This window comes from Zea mays, chromosome 2, assembly GCF_902167145.1.
Source record: "Zea mays cultivar B73 chromosome 2, Zm-B73-REFERENCE-NAM-5.0, whole genome shotgun sequence".
NCBI lineage: Eukaryota > Viridiplantae > Streptophyta > Magnoliopsida > Poales > Poaceae > Zea > Zea mays.
The window spans coordinates 129,928,849-129,948,235 of record NC_050097.1 but is presented as its reverse complement, the minus strand read 5'-3'; the positions used below and the strand labels follow the sequence as shown (position 1 = coordinate 129,948,235).

Here is a 19,387-nt window from a genome sequence, read left to right as displayed (position 1 = left end):
AGGTGTGTATTATATAGACCGGTTAGGTGAGCCAGGCACATTACACATTGTTAAACGGGTAAATACAAGAGAACCTAAGCCCAACTCTAAACATGAGTCTAACATTTTGTATTTTCTTTTATTGTCCTAAAATTTCTAGAGTACAACATATTAGGATGGAGGGAAACAAATGATAATAAGCTTCTTAGTAAATATATTTCTCAATTTCTTTGCTCGTTTATACTACACATAGGTAACATTAATTATTTTTCTCTCGTAAGAAAACTATGGGAAGAACAGCAATCGCACGACTAGTTGGGCACATAAAATCCGTTAGTAGCACTACACAAACAGAAGCAAATGTTTAAGCAAATCATAACAGATCAATATTGGGGATGCAACCAAAATTGGTGAGGAACAAGTCCTTTACAAGTTAATGATAAAGGAATAGAATCTTTTTCACAATTGTTGTTGCAACAAGCAGAAGGCAACCTGACAAACACACATGACGTGTAAGCATCCTTGTGCAGCGATCAATGGCGTGACTGGTAGAAACGGGGTCGATTGCAGAACACACGACCATTGGTTCTCACATATTGTGTTATGCCAATGCAAATACCAGCCCACATAAATGAGAGCACCAAGTGCCGAGCATCATTTCGTGCTGCGGTGTTATAAAAGTAGTTAGTTATCCACATTTTCCAACCAGCATGGTGTTATGGTTCAGAAAACATGTATAAGCTAGCACAATTGGCTATGAATCAAGGAAAAGCTTGAAAATAATCGAAATTTCAATTTTAGCATGTGTCAATTACATGTTAACCTTTTTTTTCAAAGTTCTATTTACTATTATCCACTAGATATCAAGTTCAAAGTTGCCACATTAACTTTCTGAGAGACTCGGAGGCACCAGTCTGAGTTACACTAGGTAGACCGTTAAATTTTAGTAAACCATGTGACCAGTCCTGGTACAAACATCTTATAAGAACAAAATAAGGGGACATGTCTCCCATGGTAGACTTTTTTCTTTCACTTTATGCAAGACTTGAACAAAAGCAGAAAGGTGCATTTTACTTATTTCACATAAGAAATGTGTTTTAGATAGAGAAAAGGATGGTGAATATAAATGCACACTACTTTCCAGAAATGCAAGTAAACCTTAGGCGAGGCTTAGGGGTTTTTTGTTTGGGATTATAATCTATCCAGATTATATAATGTAAATTTTCTTAGTTCAATAAAGTTGATTATATAATCTAAACAGATTATAATCCCAAACAAACAAACCCTTAATCATGACATAACAATACATGCAAATATGCCTATCGGTGGTTTATTTTTCCCAAAAGAACAAAAAATATCAGTCTTCAATGTGATATCTTACCTTGTTTAAGTGCAATAATCAAGAACATAAGAGCTCCCACAACCAACGCGAAAGCAATGCGGAAGGACTGCATAGGGAAATTGTAGATTATTGTGCCAGCGTAATTCACAAAAATACTTTTGAGAATGTTTGCAAGTCTACAAAGAGGAGTTTCTAACTTATTTTGTCTTACCAATAATCACAGAAATCATTATACACTAGCGCACATGGATAACTAATAAGATTGTAACTTAGTCTCATAAGATTTCTTCAATGAGAAAGCTTTATTATCAAGTAGTATACTCAATCAGAAAATGATGCTTGGTTCGTGAAATGCTAAATAGATCAAAGAAAGAGCTCTCTACTTATTTTTATTTTACAGTTGTAAAAATCAAATGCAGTAGTTCATTATAGAAAAAAATGTTTTATGGCGATGTAACAAGGAAAAATATTTTTGAGAGGTTATTAGCATGGAGAACACATGAAGAATTTGAAATTAGAAGGTACATTATGATGATCGCATCTAGTCAAAGCAATTTCAAGCAATGTCAATAGTACCCACCGCATAATTCTCCAGAAGTCCTTGTTTGCTTAGAGCTGCCATGTCCCGACTAACAGAGGAGATGTAATGTCCTTGAAGAAGATCCATGGCATCCTATATTAGGCAACAAAATAGGGATAATGAATGGCTGCACTCTGATAGAACTCTTATCCCGATGATCACATGTTTTAGATGGAAAGAAGTCATATCCTAAAATTAAATGTATGTATGCGTCATTCAAAGAGCTACAGAAAAGAGGGTTTGTCTGTATGTGTTGTGCTACTACTGATGGAGAGAAAATAAAAGGGTACAAAGACCACCACCCATTCAGACACCCCACAAAATAAAAAGGTTGACTACATAGGATTCACTACATCCTGGAGACTAGAAAATAAAAGGCCACAAAAAATGTATTTTACCAAACAGTCTCATGAACATAGTTACTAAGACGGCAAGGCGAAGTAAGGCGATCGACCCTTTTTTATCTTTTAAGCGATAAGGTGTAAGACGATGCGACGTCTTAATAATATATAAAAGATAATAAAAATAAAATATATAGAAATATAGTCCCAAATAGATGTATTACACTAGCAAATAGGGTCCGGTCAGTCCAAGCAGTTCATAAACCAGCCCAGCAGCCCACTTAGCCCATCAAAAGTAGGTTACCCACCCGACACAGCCACTTCTTTCCCTTCCCTCCCATTCGCTCCCTTAGCCGCCAGGCTCTTCTCCCCCCGCCGCCAACAGCCCAACACTGAGCTCGTCGCCGCCAGCAGCCCAACACTCAGGTCGCCGCCAGCAGCCCAACACTCAGGTCGCCGCCGCCAGCACTGCTCTGCGCATGTGCGCCCCCTCTCCTCTTCCCTCCTCCGTCTATCTCGTCGCCAGAACTACTCTAGGCGGGCGTCGCGCGCCTTCCAGGCCACCGGCCGCCAGCAACCGGCGCGGCCACTCAAGCGCCCCCTCACGACCGCCTTTCCCTCCGTAACGCGGGTGCCAGCGGGCAGAGCCCTCTCCCACTCGCATTCCGCTCGCCTTAGGCGCTCGGTAAGGCGAGGCGGACGGCTTATCTCGGCCGAGCGCTTTACCGCATCCTTGAGGACGCCTTAATAACTCTGCTCCTAAATATTATTTGTTTTACAATATTTGGTTTGCTAGTGAAATACATGGCAAACTGTAGGCAGAAAGCACTTCACTTAATGCACACACAAACTACTGTTGACTGTCCAAAGGATCATCAATTATGTCAATCTATATTACCCATTGCATTTTTATATTATGAAAAAACAGTATTACACATAGTAACCCTACAGTTTCTCCCCTAAAAAACTCGACCCTTGGGGGTGAAAACTCCTATAGCCTAAGGAGTCGAACTCAAGACATGAGAAATATTATTTAGACACCTAACCAACTCAGCTATAAACTCTTTCACAACAATTTCTTACATAGCTCTAGTTACATATTTGTATTGCTACCTGTATACAATTGTAAGAGCAACTAAGCAATAGCCCACAATCAGGACCTCTATTTTTGATTATTGAAGGTTCTCCTACTTTTTGGTGCCCTGATTTCTATGTTCCGCTATAGTAAAACCTCTAAATCAAAGCACCTACTTTTCTAGGACATATGTGTACGTGATATAGGGAGGGGTTGTTGGGAGCCCAAGGCTTCCAATAGTTACAGAAAGTCCCAACCAATTCGTGCTTCTAGTCGCACCAGCCATCCCTGACCCCACTAGGAGCACCGATGTGTGTTTTTGGTTCAATCGGGTGGGAATCGGCCCGATCGGCATACTGGTGGCCGCACCGCCAGGTTTGAGCGTTAAATACTCTCAAGTTTAAGTGTAAATAGTGTCAGATATAGCGTAAATATTGGCACAACGGTCAACGTGATGTTGCTTACGACCCAAACATAACAGACGTGTATGAATCCAGGTGGTTACCGTAAATACAGAGCCAACGTGAGAGACGTGGAAATCTCTGAGACGTTGTATCCATGATCGTAAAACTCCCAAGTTTGAGCGTAAATAGTATTAGAAATAGCGTAAATGTTGTTACAATGATCGGCGTGATGTCACGTCCATGCCAACAAGATGAGTTGGTTGTGTATTCTGATGCGGATTGGGCTGGATGTCCCGACACTCGAAAGTCTACCTCAGGATATGTGGTGTTCCTTAGTGACTATCATCTCATGGTCATCCAAGCGTCAAAACAGTCTCACACTCCAGTGTTGAAGCTGAGTATTGCGCCATAGCAATGCAGTCGCCAAGCATCCAGGCTATGCCAGCTTCTTAGTGAATTGCAAACTCCTCTACGTCGCGCCACTTTGGTCTTCTATGATAACATCGGCATAATCTACATGTCCTCCAACCAAGTTCAGCATCAGCGTACCAAACACATCGAGATTGATCTTCACTTTGGGTGGGAACGCGTTGCTTGTGGTGATGTTCGCGTACTTCATATTCCAACATCCTAACAGTACACTAACATATTCACCAACGGTCTTCCATCTTTGCGGAATTCATGACCAGTCTGAATGTTCATTCCACCGACAATCGGATTGTAGGGGCATGCTGGTAAAGAATATGCCCACGACCGCATGGATCTCATCCCATGTGTGCGCAGGCCAGAATAGGGAAGAGAGATCATCAATTAGGAAAAATGTGGGTTAATTAGGCAAGGATCTGCAGTGATTTGGGGGTGTTTCTATAAACCATGTGCAGTAACTTCTATATATATGTAGCCTATACCTTTCACCATAATCAATTACTTTTCTAGCCACATACATTTACAATATATATATATATAGGGCGGATCTATTTGTCACCTAGTGTGATGGACCAGCCTGGACCAACCTAGCGCGCCACCCGACTGAGCGAGTCGCTCCCCCGCATGCCTCCACCCGATCGAGCGAGCCGCCCCTCGCGTGCACGCTCCGCCCCTCGCGTGCACGCTCCCCGCAAGTCGAGTCGCTCCTCCTGTGAGTTGAGCTGTCTTGCCCGCACATGTCTGCTTTGCCCCACACGTGCTCCCACACAAACCGAGCCAAAAAAATGAACCGAGATGGAATAAAATCACTTATTGAGCTTGAATGACTAAATAAATGACCAAACGTTCATGAATGACATAATGCGCTCAAATGTCTTAATGGGCACGAATAACTTAACGTGGGCAGTTGTGGGCTCAAATAATTTAACGAATGACTTAACGCGCTCAAAATGACTTAATGTGCTTGAATGACTCAATGTTTTCTGCACGTTAAAATTACTTAATGTTACCTGAATGCTTAAATGACTTAATGTTGTCTAGAATGACTGAACTAAAGACAAGGAATGTTCAAGAAAAATATGAAAAAAATGACTTAATGTTGCCTAACTGCTAGAATGACTTAATGTTTCCTGAAATGACTTAATATTTACTGGAATAACTTAATGTTGCCTAAATGCTTGAATAACTTTGCCTGGACTCTGGAATGACTTAATGTTACCTAAAATAACTTAATGTTGTCTAGACGCTAAAATAACTTAATACTGTATGGAATCACTGAACCATGAACAAGGAATGTCTCAGAAAAACATGAAGAATGACAGAAAAAACAACAATAACTTAATGTTGCTAGATGCTGGAATGCCTTAATGTTGCCTGGAATGACTAAACCAAAACAAGAAATGTTTGAGAAAAACATGAAGAATGACTAAAACCAAGAACGACTCGATGTTTCCAGAAATGACTTAATGTTTACAGGAATGACTTAATGTTTACAGGAATGACTTAATGTTGCTTGAATGCTTGAATGATTTTTCCTCGACTCTAGAATGACTTAATATTATTTGGAATGACTTAATGTTGTCTAGACACTTCAATGACTTAATATTGTCTGAAATAACTGAACCAAGAACAAGGAATGTCTGAGAAAAACATGAAGAATGACTGAAAAACAAGAATGACTTAATGGTGTATGGACGCTGCAATGTCTAAATCAGAAGGGAAAATGACTTAACAGACTCACGGGCCCAGGGAGCTAGGAAAAAAATCTTTACATCTCGAATGCAAACACACTCCTTTACAGCCCATCACATCCACAACCTGGAGGTTCACATAAAAAGAAGAAAAACAAACTATAAGGGGGTTAAGTTGCAAATTTTGATCTATTTTTCTAGGCCTCTAACTGGTGGATGTGAGGGGCTACAAAGGAGTGTGTTTGCATCTGGGATGTAGAGAATTTTTTCCTAGAGCCGACGCATGGCATGGAGTAAGCCACATGGGGGGAAGAGCCGACGCATGCCACGCGCGAAGGGAGCCACGCGGAGGAAGGGTCGCGCGTGGTGCGGAGAGAGCCGCGCACGGGGATGCTGGTCCTGGTGGGTCGCGCGAAGGTTGATCCAGGCGATGAACAGTTGTATCCATCGCCCTAGGTGAAAAATAGAGATATATACACTTTTTGTCTAATTCATCAATCTTTCCATCTAGCTAGTCAACAACGTGGTCAAGCGATGAGGCTAGGAGGGAGGAGCTTAAGGGATGAGTAGGATGGTGGGAAGGGCAGAGCTTTTGGGCATTAACGACTAAGCAGTCCAGAGAGGGACCCGCTTCATGAGAAAGTAGAAGAATGGGCGATCAAGCAACTAGGGAGGGCAGAGTTGCATGGGACATGGCCATGAGTCTGACAAGTGATGGCAGTGGTTCGGGATGATGCGCAAGTCAGTGAGGGTACGGTGGAGCTCTGGTGGATGAATTTGAGGACGACAACGAACCTAGGGTTTCAACTATAGGATTCATGGAACAACTATGAGTTTTATGTTGATATTTAGAGGATTCATGGGACTTGAAAATTTAATTGGATTGATGTTGAACTATGTGAATGTGAATGTGGCTGGTGAATGTGATGTATATATGAATGTGGCTGATATGTATTGAATTTGTGGTTAAATCTAATATATATTAAATTTGTAATGTATTGAATTATGGGAATTAACAAAAAATAGGGAGGATTTTTACCTCCTTGCTATTTTTTATTTCCGACGGTTTTGTTAATTTTGATGGCATGGTTCCAAGCCGTCGGAGATAGGTTATTAAATCTGAAGTTTGTCCAGGTTATTTTCGATGGCTCCCTAGTAGCTATCGTAATTAATACTGCCATGTCCAACAGCCTGCTTTAGAGTCATTAGACATAAGTTGGTGGGGCCCACTTGACGGCATAAGAGCCACTAGACAGCGTTGTCACCAACGGTCGTTAACGGCCATCGAAAATATGCTTATTTGTAACTGCTTATGACCGACGGACCGACGTCGTTAGAAATAAGCCCTAACCTTTGGAATTAAACTATTTCAGACAATTATTAGCTTATATCCAACAATATAAGTCATCATAGTTTATGTTGTTTACTATTGTGTAAAACATGGAACAAGGTGTGATGTTATTGTTGATACTGCAGATCATATGTTTAGCTTTGCCATTATGTAAAGTATAGGGGCAAGAAAGTCAAAGTAGGATGTTGAGACTGGATAAGAAGGTAGACATGGCATGATTAACGAACTCGGTGTCATTATCATATGGGAAGCATTTAAGTATAGAACCAAACTGAGTCTAAATGTATGCAACAAAATCAACAAAATAATCGGATCTCAGATTTTTTACTCAATGGAAAGGACTAGCAAAAATGACTAAAAACATCAAGAATTCCAAGATAATATATGTAATACTAAGTGTTAAGGAGTAGAGATGTCCATACATCACAATGAAAAAAAGCAAAAGGTTCTAACGTACTGGACACTAAACTAGCAAAAGGTTGTGTTTCCCAAGTTGACAGGCATGAAACAACACATTGCTTTATTATGTGATAACCAACATGTTTTGAAGAGAAATGACGTCAGGAGCCCGGATGACAGTTGTTGATGCCATAAGGTGGATGATACAATGAGGTTACTGAAAGGGAAATGTGCCCTTGGGCCATTTCTAAGTATTTTGGTGATTTAGTGTCCAACACAAGTGCCTAAGTGTTAATGGTGGACAAAGTACAAATCAAGTATAAAGGTATGTTTCTCAGACTTAGTACATTGTTTTAGAGACTAATGTATTGTGTCTAAGTGCTGGAAACAGAAAAAATCAAGTTAAGATTAAAGATGGCTTTGTTCAGCCAAAGTCAGCTCTGTCTAGGTGCACCGGACAGTGTCCGGTGCGCCAGGCTGGCTCAGGCGAACTTGCTGCTCTCGGAAAGTGATTAACGGCGTACGGCTATAATTCACCGGACTGTCCGGTGTGCACCGGACTGTCCGGTGAGCCAACGGTCGGCCGCGCGATCCGCGCGAGACACGTGGACGAGCCAACGGTCGGAAGGGGGCACCGGACTGTCCGGTGTGCACCGGACAGTGTCCGGTGCGCCAATGGCTCCAAAGCACCAACGGTCGGCTTCGCCAAAGAAGGAAAGAAATCCGCACCGGACAGTGTCCGGTGCGCCAGGCGACAGAAGGCAAGAATTGCCTTCCTGGAATGCTCTCAACGGCTCTTACCTGCCTTGGGGCTATAAAAGGGACCCCTAGACGCATGGAGGAGAACACCAAGCAACCTTTGAGCATTGTTGATCATTCACACTTCACTCTTGCGCACTAGTTCGACATTCTTAGTGATTTGAGCTCTGTTCTAGTGAGAACCTTGAGATATTGTTTTGAGCTCAAGTCTTGATCGTGTGTGTGCGTACTTGCTGTGGTTTTGAGTGTGTTGCTTCCCTCCCCTACTCTTGTGCTTCATATTGATTCTTATTGTAAGGGCGAGAGACTCCAAGTTGTGGAGATTCCTCGCAAACGGGAAAAGAGCAAAGCAAAAAGAACACAGTGGTATTCAAGTTGATCATTGGATCACTTGAGAGGAGTTGAGTGCAACTCTCGTCCGTTGGGACGCCACAACGTGGAGTAGGCAAGTTTTGTACTTGGCCGAACCACGGGATAAACCACTGTGCCATCTCTGTGTTGATCTCTTTGTGGTTATCGTGTTATGCAAGTTCTCCTCTCTAGCCACTTGGTTTAATTGTGCTAACTCCTAATCAAGTTTTGTGGCATTAAGTTTCAAGTTTTTACAGGATCACCTATTCACTCCCCCCCTCTAGGTGCTCTCAATTGGTATCAGAGCCATTCTCTTCAAGAAGGGACTAATCGCCTGAAGAGATGGATCCTAAGGGAAAGGGGATGGTGGTCAACAACAACGAGAAGGAGTCTATCTTCAATGAGCCGAAAGATGACAAGCCTACGACTCAGGCTCGAGCCACAAAAGAAGAGAAGGGAAGAAGAAGAAGACAAGGCGCATCAAGGAGATCATCTACTACGACGACAGCGACGAGTCCACTTCTTCCCAAAAGGACGATGACGACTACGAGAAAAAGAAAACGGTCAATTCAAACTTTTCTTTTGATTATTCTCGTATTCCGCAAAGCACAAATGCTCATTTACTCTCCATTCCACTTGGTAAACCTCCTCACTTTGATGGAGAGGACTACGGATTTTGGAGTCACAAAATGAGTAGTCAGTTGTTCTCTATCCATCCAAGCATATGGGAGATAGTCGAGAATGGAATGAAATTTGATAATACTGATAGTCCCATGTTCATTAATGAGCAAATTCACAAAAATGCACAAGCTACTACTGTTCTCCTAGCTTCTTTGTGCAGGGACGAGTACCATAAGGTGAGCGGCTTGGACAATGCCAAGCAGATCTGGGACACCCTCAAGATCTCACATGAGGGGAACGACGTCACCATGCTCACCAAAATGGAGTTGGTGGAAGGCGAACTCGGGAGATTCGCGATGATTAGAGGGGAGGAGCCAACACAGACGTACAACAGGCTCAAGACCCTCGTCAACAAGATAAGAAGCTACGGAAGCACGCGATGGACGGACCACGACATTGTCTGCCTAATGCTAAAGTCCTTTACCGTCCTTGATCCACATCTTGTGAACAACATTCGTGAGAATCCTAGGTACACGAAGATGACGCCCGAGGAGATCCTTGGAAAGTTCGTAAGCGGGCGGATGATGATCAAGGAGGCTAGATACGTCGACGATGCATTAAATGGTCCAATCCAAGAGCCTCAAACTATTGCTCTCAAGGCCACAAGGAGCAAGGAGGCGCTACCTAGCAAGGTGGCACAAGTTGAGGCGGCCGGGCTTAATGATGAAGAGATGGCCCTCATCATCAAGGGGTTCAAGACGGCGCTAGAGGGTCGCAAGGAGCACCCCAACAAGAACAAGACGAAGGGGAAGCGCTCCTGCTTCAAATGCGGTAAGATTGGTCATTTTATCGCTAATTGTCCCAATAATGATAGTGACCAGGAAAAGAGGAGTGGAAAGTGGGAAAAGAAGAAGAACTATAAGAAGGCGAAGGGCGAGGCACATCTTGGGAAGGAGTGGGATTCGGATTGCTCCTCGTCGGACTCCGACAATGAAGGACTCGCCGCCACCGCTTTCAACAAGTCATCCCTCTTCCCCAACGAGCATCACACATGCCTCATGGCAAAGGAGAAGAAGGTATGTACTCGAAACAATACTACTTATGCTTCTTCAAGCGAGGATGAGTCTAGTGATGATGATGAAATAGACTATTCATGCTTATTCAAGGGCTTAGATAGAACTAAGATTGATAAGATTAATGAATTGATTGATGCTTTGAATGATAAGAATAGATTACTAGAAAAACAAGATGACCTTTTATATGAAGAGCATGATAAATTTGTTAGTGCACAAAATTCTCTTGCTCTAGAAGTTAAAATGAATGAAATGCTTTCTTCTGAACTATCTACTTGTCATGAAACCATTTCTACTTTAAAAAGTGTTAATGATGATTTAAATGCTAAACTAGAAGTAGCAAGTAAATCTAACTCTTGTGTAGAACATGTTATGATTTGCAATAGGTGCAAAGATTTTGATGTTGATGCTTGTAGTGAACACCTAGGTTGCATTTCTAAATTAAATGATGAAGTGGCTAGTCTTAATGCCCAACTTAAGACTAGCAAGAGTGAATTTGACAAGCTAAAATTTGCAAGGGATGCCTACACGATTGGTAGACACCCCTCAATTAAGGATGGTCTTGGCTTCAAGAGGGAAGTCAAGAACTTAACAAGCCATAAGGCTTCCATCTCCGCCAAGGAGAAAGGGAAGGCCTCTATGACTAGTAGTGCTCAAAAGAACCATGCCTTCATGTATCATGATAGGAGACATTCTAGAAATGGTTATAGAAATTATGATGCTTTTGATTCTCATGCCATGGTTGCTTCTAGTTCTTCTATTATGCATGATAGAAATCTAGCTAAGAGAAATGTTATTAATTACATGCCTAGAAGAAATGTTGTTCATGTTTCTAGGAAAATAATAAATGAACCTTCTACAATTTATCATGCTTGCAATGCTTCATTTGCAATTTGTAGAAAGGATAAGAAGGTGATTGCCAGGAAACTAGGGGCAAAATGCAAGGGAGATAAGACTTGCATTTGGGTCCCTAAGACTATTGTGACTAACCTTGTAGGACCCAACATGAGTTGGGTACCTAAGACCCAAGCCTAAATTTGCCTTGCATGTTTATGCATCCGGGAGCTCAAGCTGGATTATCGACAGCGGATGCACAAACCACATGACGGGGGAAAAGAGGATGTTCTCTTCCTACGTCAAGAACAAGGATCCCCAAGATTCAATCATATTCGGTGATGGGAACCAAGGCAAGGTGAAAGGGTTAGGGAAAATTGCTATTTCATCCGAGCACTCTATTTCTAATGTGTTTTTAGTTGAGTCGCTTGGATATAATTTGTTATCTGTTAGTCAATTATGCAATATGGGATATAATTGTCTATTCACAAATGTAGATGTGTCTGTCTTTAGAAGAAGTGATGGTTCACTAGCTTTTAAGGGTGTATTAGACGTCAAACTCTATTTAGTTGATTTTGCAAAAGAGGAGGCCGGTCTAGATGCATGCTTAATTGCTAAGACTAGCATGGGCTGGCTGTGGCATCGCCGCTTGGCACATGTGGAAATGAAGAACCTTCACAAGCTTCTAAAAGGAGAACACGTGATAGGTCTAACAAATGTTACTTTTGAAAAAGATAGACCTTGTGCAGCCTGTCAAGCAGGGAAACAGGTGAGAAGCTCTCATCATGCCAAAAATGTGATGACAACATCAAGACCCCTGGAGTTACTTCATATGGATCTCTTCGGACCCGTCACCTATCTAAGCATAGGAGGAAGTAAGTATGGTCTTGTTATAGTTGATGATTTTTCCCGCTTCACTTGGGTATTCTTTTTGCAGGATAAATCGGAAACCCAAGGGACCCTCAAGCGCTTCCTAAGGAGAGCTCAAAATGAGTTTGAGCTCAAGGTGAAGAAGATAAGGAGCGACAATGGGTCCGAGTTCAAGAACCTTCAAGTGGAGGAGTATCTTGAGGAGGAAGGAATCAAGCACGAGTTCTCCGCTCCCTACACACCACAGCAAAATGGTGTGGTAGAGAGGAAGAACAGGACGCTACTAGACATGGCGAGGACGATGCTTGGTGAATTCAAGACGCCCGAACGGTTTTGGACGGAAGCCGTGAGCACGGCTTGCCACGCCGTCAATCGGGTCTATCTTCATCGCCTTCTCAAGAAGACTTCATATGAGCTACTAACCGGTAACAAACCCAATGTTTCGTATTTTCGAGTTTTTGGGAGTAAATGCTACATTCTAGTGAAGAAGGGTAGGAATTCCAAATTTGCTCCCAAAGCCGTAGAAGGGTTTTTGTTAGGTTATGACTCAAATACAAAGGCGTATAGGGTCTTCAACAAATCATCGGGTTTGGTTGAAGTCTCTAGCGACGTTGTATTTGATGAGACTAATGGCTCTCCAAGAGAGCAAGTTGTTGATCTTGATGATGTAGATGAGGAAGACGTTCCAACGACCGCAATGCGCACCATGGCGATTGGAGATGTGAGACCAATGGAACAAAAGGAGCAAGATCAACCTTCTTCCTCTACAATGGTGCATCCCCCAACTCAAGATGATGAACAGGTTCATCAAGAGGAGGCGTGTGATCAAGGGGGAGCACAAGATGATCAAGTAATGGAGGAAGAAGCACAACCGGCACCTCCAACTCAAGTCTGAGCGATGATTCAAAGGGATCATCCCGTCGACCAAATTTTGGGTGACATTAGCAAGGGAGTAACTACTCGATCTCAATTAGTTAATCTTTGTGAGCATTACTCTTTTGTCTCTTCTATTGAGCCTTTCAGGGTAGAGGAGGCCTTGCTAGATCCGGACTGGGTGTTGGCCATGCAAGAGGAGCTCAATAACTTCAAGAGAAATGAAGTTTGGACACTGGTGCCTCGTCCCAAGCAAAATGTTGTGGGAACCAAGTGGGTGTTTCGCAACAAACAAGACGAGCACGGGGTGGTGACAAGGAACAAGGCTAGACTTGTGGCAAAAGGTTATGCCCAAGTCGCAGATTTGGACTTTGAGGAGACTTTCGCTCCTGTGGCTAGGCTAGAGTCCATTCGCATTTTGCTAGCATATGCCGCTCACCATTCTTTCAGGTTGTTCCAAATGGATGTGAAGAGCGCTTTCCTCAACGGGCCAATCAAGGAGGAGGTGTACGTGGAGCAACCCCCTGGCTTCGAGGATGAACGGTACCCCGACCACGTGTGTAAGCTCTCTAAGGCGCTCTATGGACTTAAGCAAGCCCCAAGAGCATGGTATGAATGCCTTAGAGACTTTTTAATTGCTAATGCTTTCAAGGTTGGGAAAGCTGATCCAACTCTTTTTACTAAGACTTGTGATGGTGATCTTTTTGTGTGCCAAATTTATGTCGATGACATAATATTTGGTTCTACTAACCAAAAGTCTTGTGAAGAGTTTAGCAGGGTGATGACTCAAAAGTTTGAGATGTCGATGATGGGCGAGTTAAGCTATTTCCTTGGGTTCCAAGTGAGGCAACTCAAGGATGGTACTTTCATCTCCCATACAAAGTACACGCAAGACTTGATCAAGCGGTTTGGGATGAAGGACGCCAAGCCCGCAAAGACTCCAATGGGAACCGACGGACACACCGACCTCAACAAAGGAGGTAAGTCCGTTGATCAAAAGGCATACCGGTCTATGATAGGGTCTTTACTTTATTTATGTGCTAGTAGACCGGATATTATGCTTAGCGTATGCATGTGTGCTAGATTTCAATCCGATCCAAGGGAATGTCACTTAGTGGCGGTGAAGCGAATTCTTAGATATTTAGTCGCTACGTCGTGCTTCGGGATCTGGTATCCAAAGGGGTCTACCTTTGACTTGATTGAATATTCAGACTCCGACTATGCTGGATGTAAGGTCGATAGGAAGAGTACATCGGGGACGTGCCAATTCTTAGTAAGGTCTCTGGTGTCATGGAGTTCCAAGAAACAAACTTCCGTTGCCCTATCCACCGCTGAGGCCGAGTACGTTGCCGCAGGACAGTGTTGCGCGAAACTACTTTGGATGAGGCAAACCCTCAGGGACTTTGGCTACAATCTGAGCAAAGTCCCACTCCTATGTGATAATGAGAGTGCTATCCGCATGGCGGATAATCCTGTTGAACACAGCCGCACAAAGCACATTGACATCTGGCATCACTTTTTGAGAGACCACCAGCAAAAGGGAGATATCGAAGTGTTTTATGTTAGCACCGAGAACCAGCTAGCCGATATCTTTACCAAGCCTTTAGATGAGCAGACCTTTTGCAAGTTGCGTAGTGGGCTAAATGCCTTAGATTCGCGGAACTTGGATTGATTTATAGCATACATGGTTTTATGCCTTGATCATGTTCCTTAAGCATATTGTTGTTTATTTATGGTGCTCAAGTTGTACAAGCACTCCCCGGACCTTACAAGTCCATTTGCGAGTGATGCACAAATTTAGGGGGAGATGTGCTACAACTTGACCCTTTGAGACTAACTGTGTGCTTGAGTTTGCTTAATTTAGTCTCAAAGGAGGTTTGAAAGGGAAAAGGTGGACTTGGACCATGCAAGACTTCCACTGCACTCCGATGAAAGAGTAACTTTTTCCAAGTTCATCTTTGTACTCTTATTGCCTTTTTACTCTAAGTTGAAGATGTTGGTGAGGCAAAGGGGTTAAAAGGGCCAAAATTGATCCCATTTTGGTGCTTGATGCCAAAGGGGGAGAAAATAAGGCCAAAGCAATAAATAGATCAGCTACCACTTATGAATTTTGAAAATAGTAGAGTTAGAGTTTTTGTTTTTCAAAATACTCTTGTTTGCCTCTTATTGTCAAAAGTTGGTCTCTTGTGGGGAGAAGGCTTAATTATGGGAAAAAGGGGGAGTTTTTGAATCCTTGATCAATTTCTCGTGAAATATCTCTCTTTATGTTTCAACATGTGTGTTTGACTTAGAGATAGGAAATTGAGTTTGATTTGCAAAAACAAACCAAGTGGTGGCAAAGAATGATCCATATATGTCAAATTTGAATCAAAACAATTTTGAGTTCCTATTTGAAATGATTTTGCACTTGTTCTACTTGCCTTATGTTGTGTTGGCATAAATCACCAAAAAGGGGGAGATTGAAAGGAAAATGTGCCCTTAGGCCATTTCTAAGTATTTTGGTGATTTAGTGTCCAACACAAGTGCCTAAGTGTTAAATGGTGGACAAAGTACAAATCAAGTATAAAGGTATGTTTCTCAGACTTAGTACATTGTTTTAGAGACTAATGTATTGTGTCTAAGTGCTGGAAACAGGAAAAATCAAGTTAAAATTAAAGATGGCTTTGTTCAGCCAAAGTCAGCTCTGTCTGGGTGCACCGGACTGTCCGGTGGTGCACCGGACAGTGTCCGGTGCGCCAGGCTGGCTCAGGCGAACTTGCTGCTCTCGGGAACTGATTAACGGCGTACGGCTATAATTCACCGGACTGTCCGGTGTGCACCGGACTGTCCGGTGAGCCAACGGTCGGCCGCGCGAGACACGTGGCCGAGCCAACGGTCGGAAGGGGGCACCGGACTGTCCGGTGCGCCAATGGCTCCAAAGCACCAACGGTCGGCTTCGCCAAAGAAGGAAAGAAATCCGCACCGGACAGTGTCCGGTGGTGCACCGGACTGTCCGGTGCGCCAGGCGACAGAAGGCAAGAATTGCCTTCCTGGAATGCTCTCAACGGCTCTTACCTGCCTTGGGGCTATAAAAGGGACCCCTAGGCGCATGGAGGAGAACACCAAGCAACCTTTGAGCATTGTTGATCATTCACACTTCACTCTTGCGCACTAGTTCGACATTCTTAGTGATTTGAGCTCTGTTCTAGTGAGAACCTTGAGATATTGTTTTGAGCTCAAGTCTTGATCGTGTGTGTGCGTACTTGCTGTGGTTTTGAGTGTGTTGCTTCCCTTCCCTACTCTTGTGCTTCATATTGATTCTTATTGTAAGGGCGAGAGACTCCAAGTTGTGGAGATTCCTCGCAAACGGGAAAAGAGCAAAGCCAAAAGAACACAGTGGTATTCAAGTTGATCATTGGATCACTTGAGAGGAGTTGAGTGCAACTCTCGTCCGTTGGGACGCCACAACGTGGAGTAGGCAAGTTTTGTACTTGGCCGAACCACAGGATAAACCATTGTGCCATCTCTGTGTTGATCTCTTTGTGGTTATCGTGTTATGCAAGTTCTCCTCTCTAGCCACTTGGTTTAATTATGCTAACTCCTAATCAAGTTTTGTGGCATTAAGTTTCAAGTTTTTACAGGATCACCTATCCACCCCCCTCTAGGTGCTCTCAGTTACAACTAGCGACGAATGATGGAGAAGTTGGTGAGTTTTTTCTCGAAAAATGCAGGAGAGTTACGTATCATTCCATTAAGAAGGTCTCTTCTACCATTGCAAAAAAAGGACCACATGCCCCATCGATGGTTCCTTGATACATAAACCAAAACTGTCAAATTCAATGGAACAATTATTATCACAAGTAAACTGACAAATAGATAGAAGATTATGCATGAGAGCATGGGCACCAAGAACATTGTTGAGGTAAAAGGAAGTGTCGGTCTTGGGAAAGATGGAAGTGCCACGATTGTTAACAAGAATAGAGTGATCATTGCCCACAACGACAGATGGATAGGGAGTGAGCAATATACCATTAGAGGAGGACATGTGGGATGTAGTACTAGTGTTGCACACCCATGGATGGCACTAAAGGGCATCGTTTATGGCGGTGTTGAGACTCATCGTATCCCAACTCCTAACCTAAGGGGCTTTCGAGGAGTTATTGTTGAACAACCAATTAAGGAGAGAATTGGGTAGGCGTGGACTGTATGAGCCTATGAAGCCATCCCGAGGACATCAGTGCATGCCATACCATTTGTTGCTACCACCACCAAAACAACGACTGATGTTGTTGATGATTGGCCAAACGACGAATGTAAACCCACAACTAAAGGGGGTGGTGCACATTGACCACCATGATGTTTGTTCATGGTCACGTCGACTGCCACCTCCAGTGTTGTCGCTGCCCTTTTTGTTGTGGCGGTTAGTGGTCTATTGACCACCCTGACCTTGTGTTGCACTAAACCACACTGACAAGCCATGTCACGGGTAGAGGATTGAGCAGCGAGGATCATAATCTCGGAGGAAATTTTGCCTTCCATGGCAATGAAATTCCTTCAGGATGAACTTCTTGTGCATGGTGTTGATGTCGAGAAGCCACATTGTTGTTCGATGTGTTGCAGAACTATGGTTGAGGCCATGTAGAAGGTTGAGGAGTAGTTGCGACAGCAAGAAAGCATGGCCCACATCGTGTAGTGCATCAGAGATGGTCTTCATGCGTTCCTGGTAGTAGTCATTGATACAAAGGTCCCCCTACCTCATAGAGGAGAATTTCTCATGCAAAAAGATGATGAGGGGCTCTTTGTTGAGCCAACAGAGGATCTCGATGGCAACCTAGAGCTGGCACGACGATTGCGCCACAACTAGGTCCCTAATGTCGGTGGCGATGGATCTAACAGGCCAATTTTGGACACAGGAATCATCCATCACCCACTGGGGACCATTGTGGTTTGTCAATATTGTCCCGTCGATGTGGCCATAAGGCCGAACTTCCCCACAGGGCCTTAAAGAAAGGTGCCCACTTGTGGAAGTCCTGGTCTCCTAGCTTGAGGACGTCATGGAGATGAGAGCGGACATCGATTGTCATGTAGGGAGCGACAACAGTCAACCCAGCAAGGAGATGGCACATGGCGCCGATGGTGGAGGAGGAGGTAGTGGAGTCGATAGATATCACGACAAGAAGGAAGCACAGAGGCAAGCCGTCGTATGCATGCAGAGGAGATCATGGAAGGGGCATCTTGATGTGCGTGGCCACAATGCCATGGAATCGGTGATGTGGGAGAGAAGTTAGGAAAAACAAAGGAGTCGAAAGAAGACCCAAAATCTTGATACCATGTACACAATAAAGAGAATACTGTATATATATAGTCAGGATACAACTCAGAGAAGTTATATAAGACCGTGTCCAGCGGTTCACCCATATGGTCACCCAAAACAAGTTTTGCACTATAGGCTGCACTTGGCTGCACTGTTTGTAGAGTGAAGTTTGAATATGGGTATGTGGATGGGTAAGCTGCTGGTGATAGTCTAATACACATGTCTTAGACTATACATATCTCTAATACTCACATTTGAAGAAAGCGAAGTCGATGAAAGTCAATGTTAGTTTATGCACACGCCCACCATGTTGTTAACATGTAATGCATCATTCTTATTAGTTCTTATAAATATCATGGTTCATTCATGAGCATGTACAAAAGGGCAGTAAATACCTGTTTAGTACCATCTGCAAAGTTGTTCAGGTAGTATCTAGCAAGTGCATTCCATAAATCATTTAAAATTCCCTGAGTAGTTCTCTTGCCATATCTAATGTATAAAACAAATATAAATACGGGTAATTAGAACAAAAGAAGATTTTCAGTTACAGAATACGGACATAAGGCAGCAGTAGCACAACAGAGTGAAAAGTGAAAACATACAGGCTAGCACTAAAAATTGTACAACTCGAAAAGCATAAATCAACATGGGGATGCATGTCACAGATGCATTGAAATAGTTTTCCTTCTAAAAATAACATTTGTGATCAATTCAACAATTTTCCCAAACTACAGAACATATGGATCACTGCAGATGATGTAAATGTTGCACAGAAAAAGAAATGGTAAATTAGTCAAACAATGGCCAGTGTCATGGTGAAAGTCAAAGTGCAATGTATGGTCATCAAATCCTATAGTTTCACAAAAAAATATTAGGAGCTGTGCTGCTAAGATATTAAGGTGGAAATAACTCCAGGCTCGTTGCCAGACTTGCTTTGCTTAACTTCTCTATTAAGAAGCTGGGCAAAACTCTTGCCAGCACTTTCCAAAAAAAAGGTAGAAATAACTAATACTCCCTCTGTTCTTTTTTATTTGTCGTGGTTTAGTTAAAAAATGAACTAGCGGGCGACAAATATTCGAGAACGGAGGTAGTACCTCCCATTTGAGGAGGAAGTATGAACAAAAA

The 19,387-nt window shown here is 43.0% G+C and overlaps 1 protein-coding gene across 2 annotated transcripts in view; it reads right to left on the bottom strand.

The window, feature by feature from the left end:
* Nucleotides 1–360: 360 nt before the first annotated feature.
* Nucleotides 361–19,387, bottom strand: part of LOC103648908 (phosphoinositide phosphatase SAC7) — a 67,807-nt gene continuing 48,780 nt past the window's right edge. For both annotated transcript variants that reach the window (XM_020548405.1, XM_020548406.2), the window contains exons 16-19: nt 18,658–18,751; nt 1,902–1,994; nt 1,361–1,427; nt 361–643 (exon numbers count right to left, since the gene is read on the bottom strand). In XM_020548405.1, the coding sequence (XP_020403994.1) occupies nt 513–643; nt 1,361–1,427; nt 1,902–1,994; nt 18,658–18,751 (385 nt within the window). In that variant the 3' untranslated portion in view covers nt 361–512. The remainder of the gene's footprint in view (nt 644–1,360; nt 1,428–1,901; nt 1,995–18,657; nt 18,752–19,387) is intronic.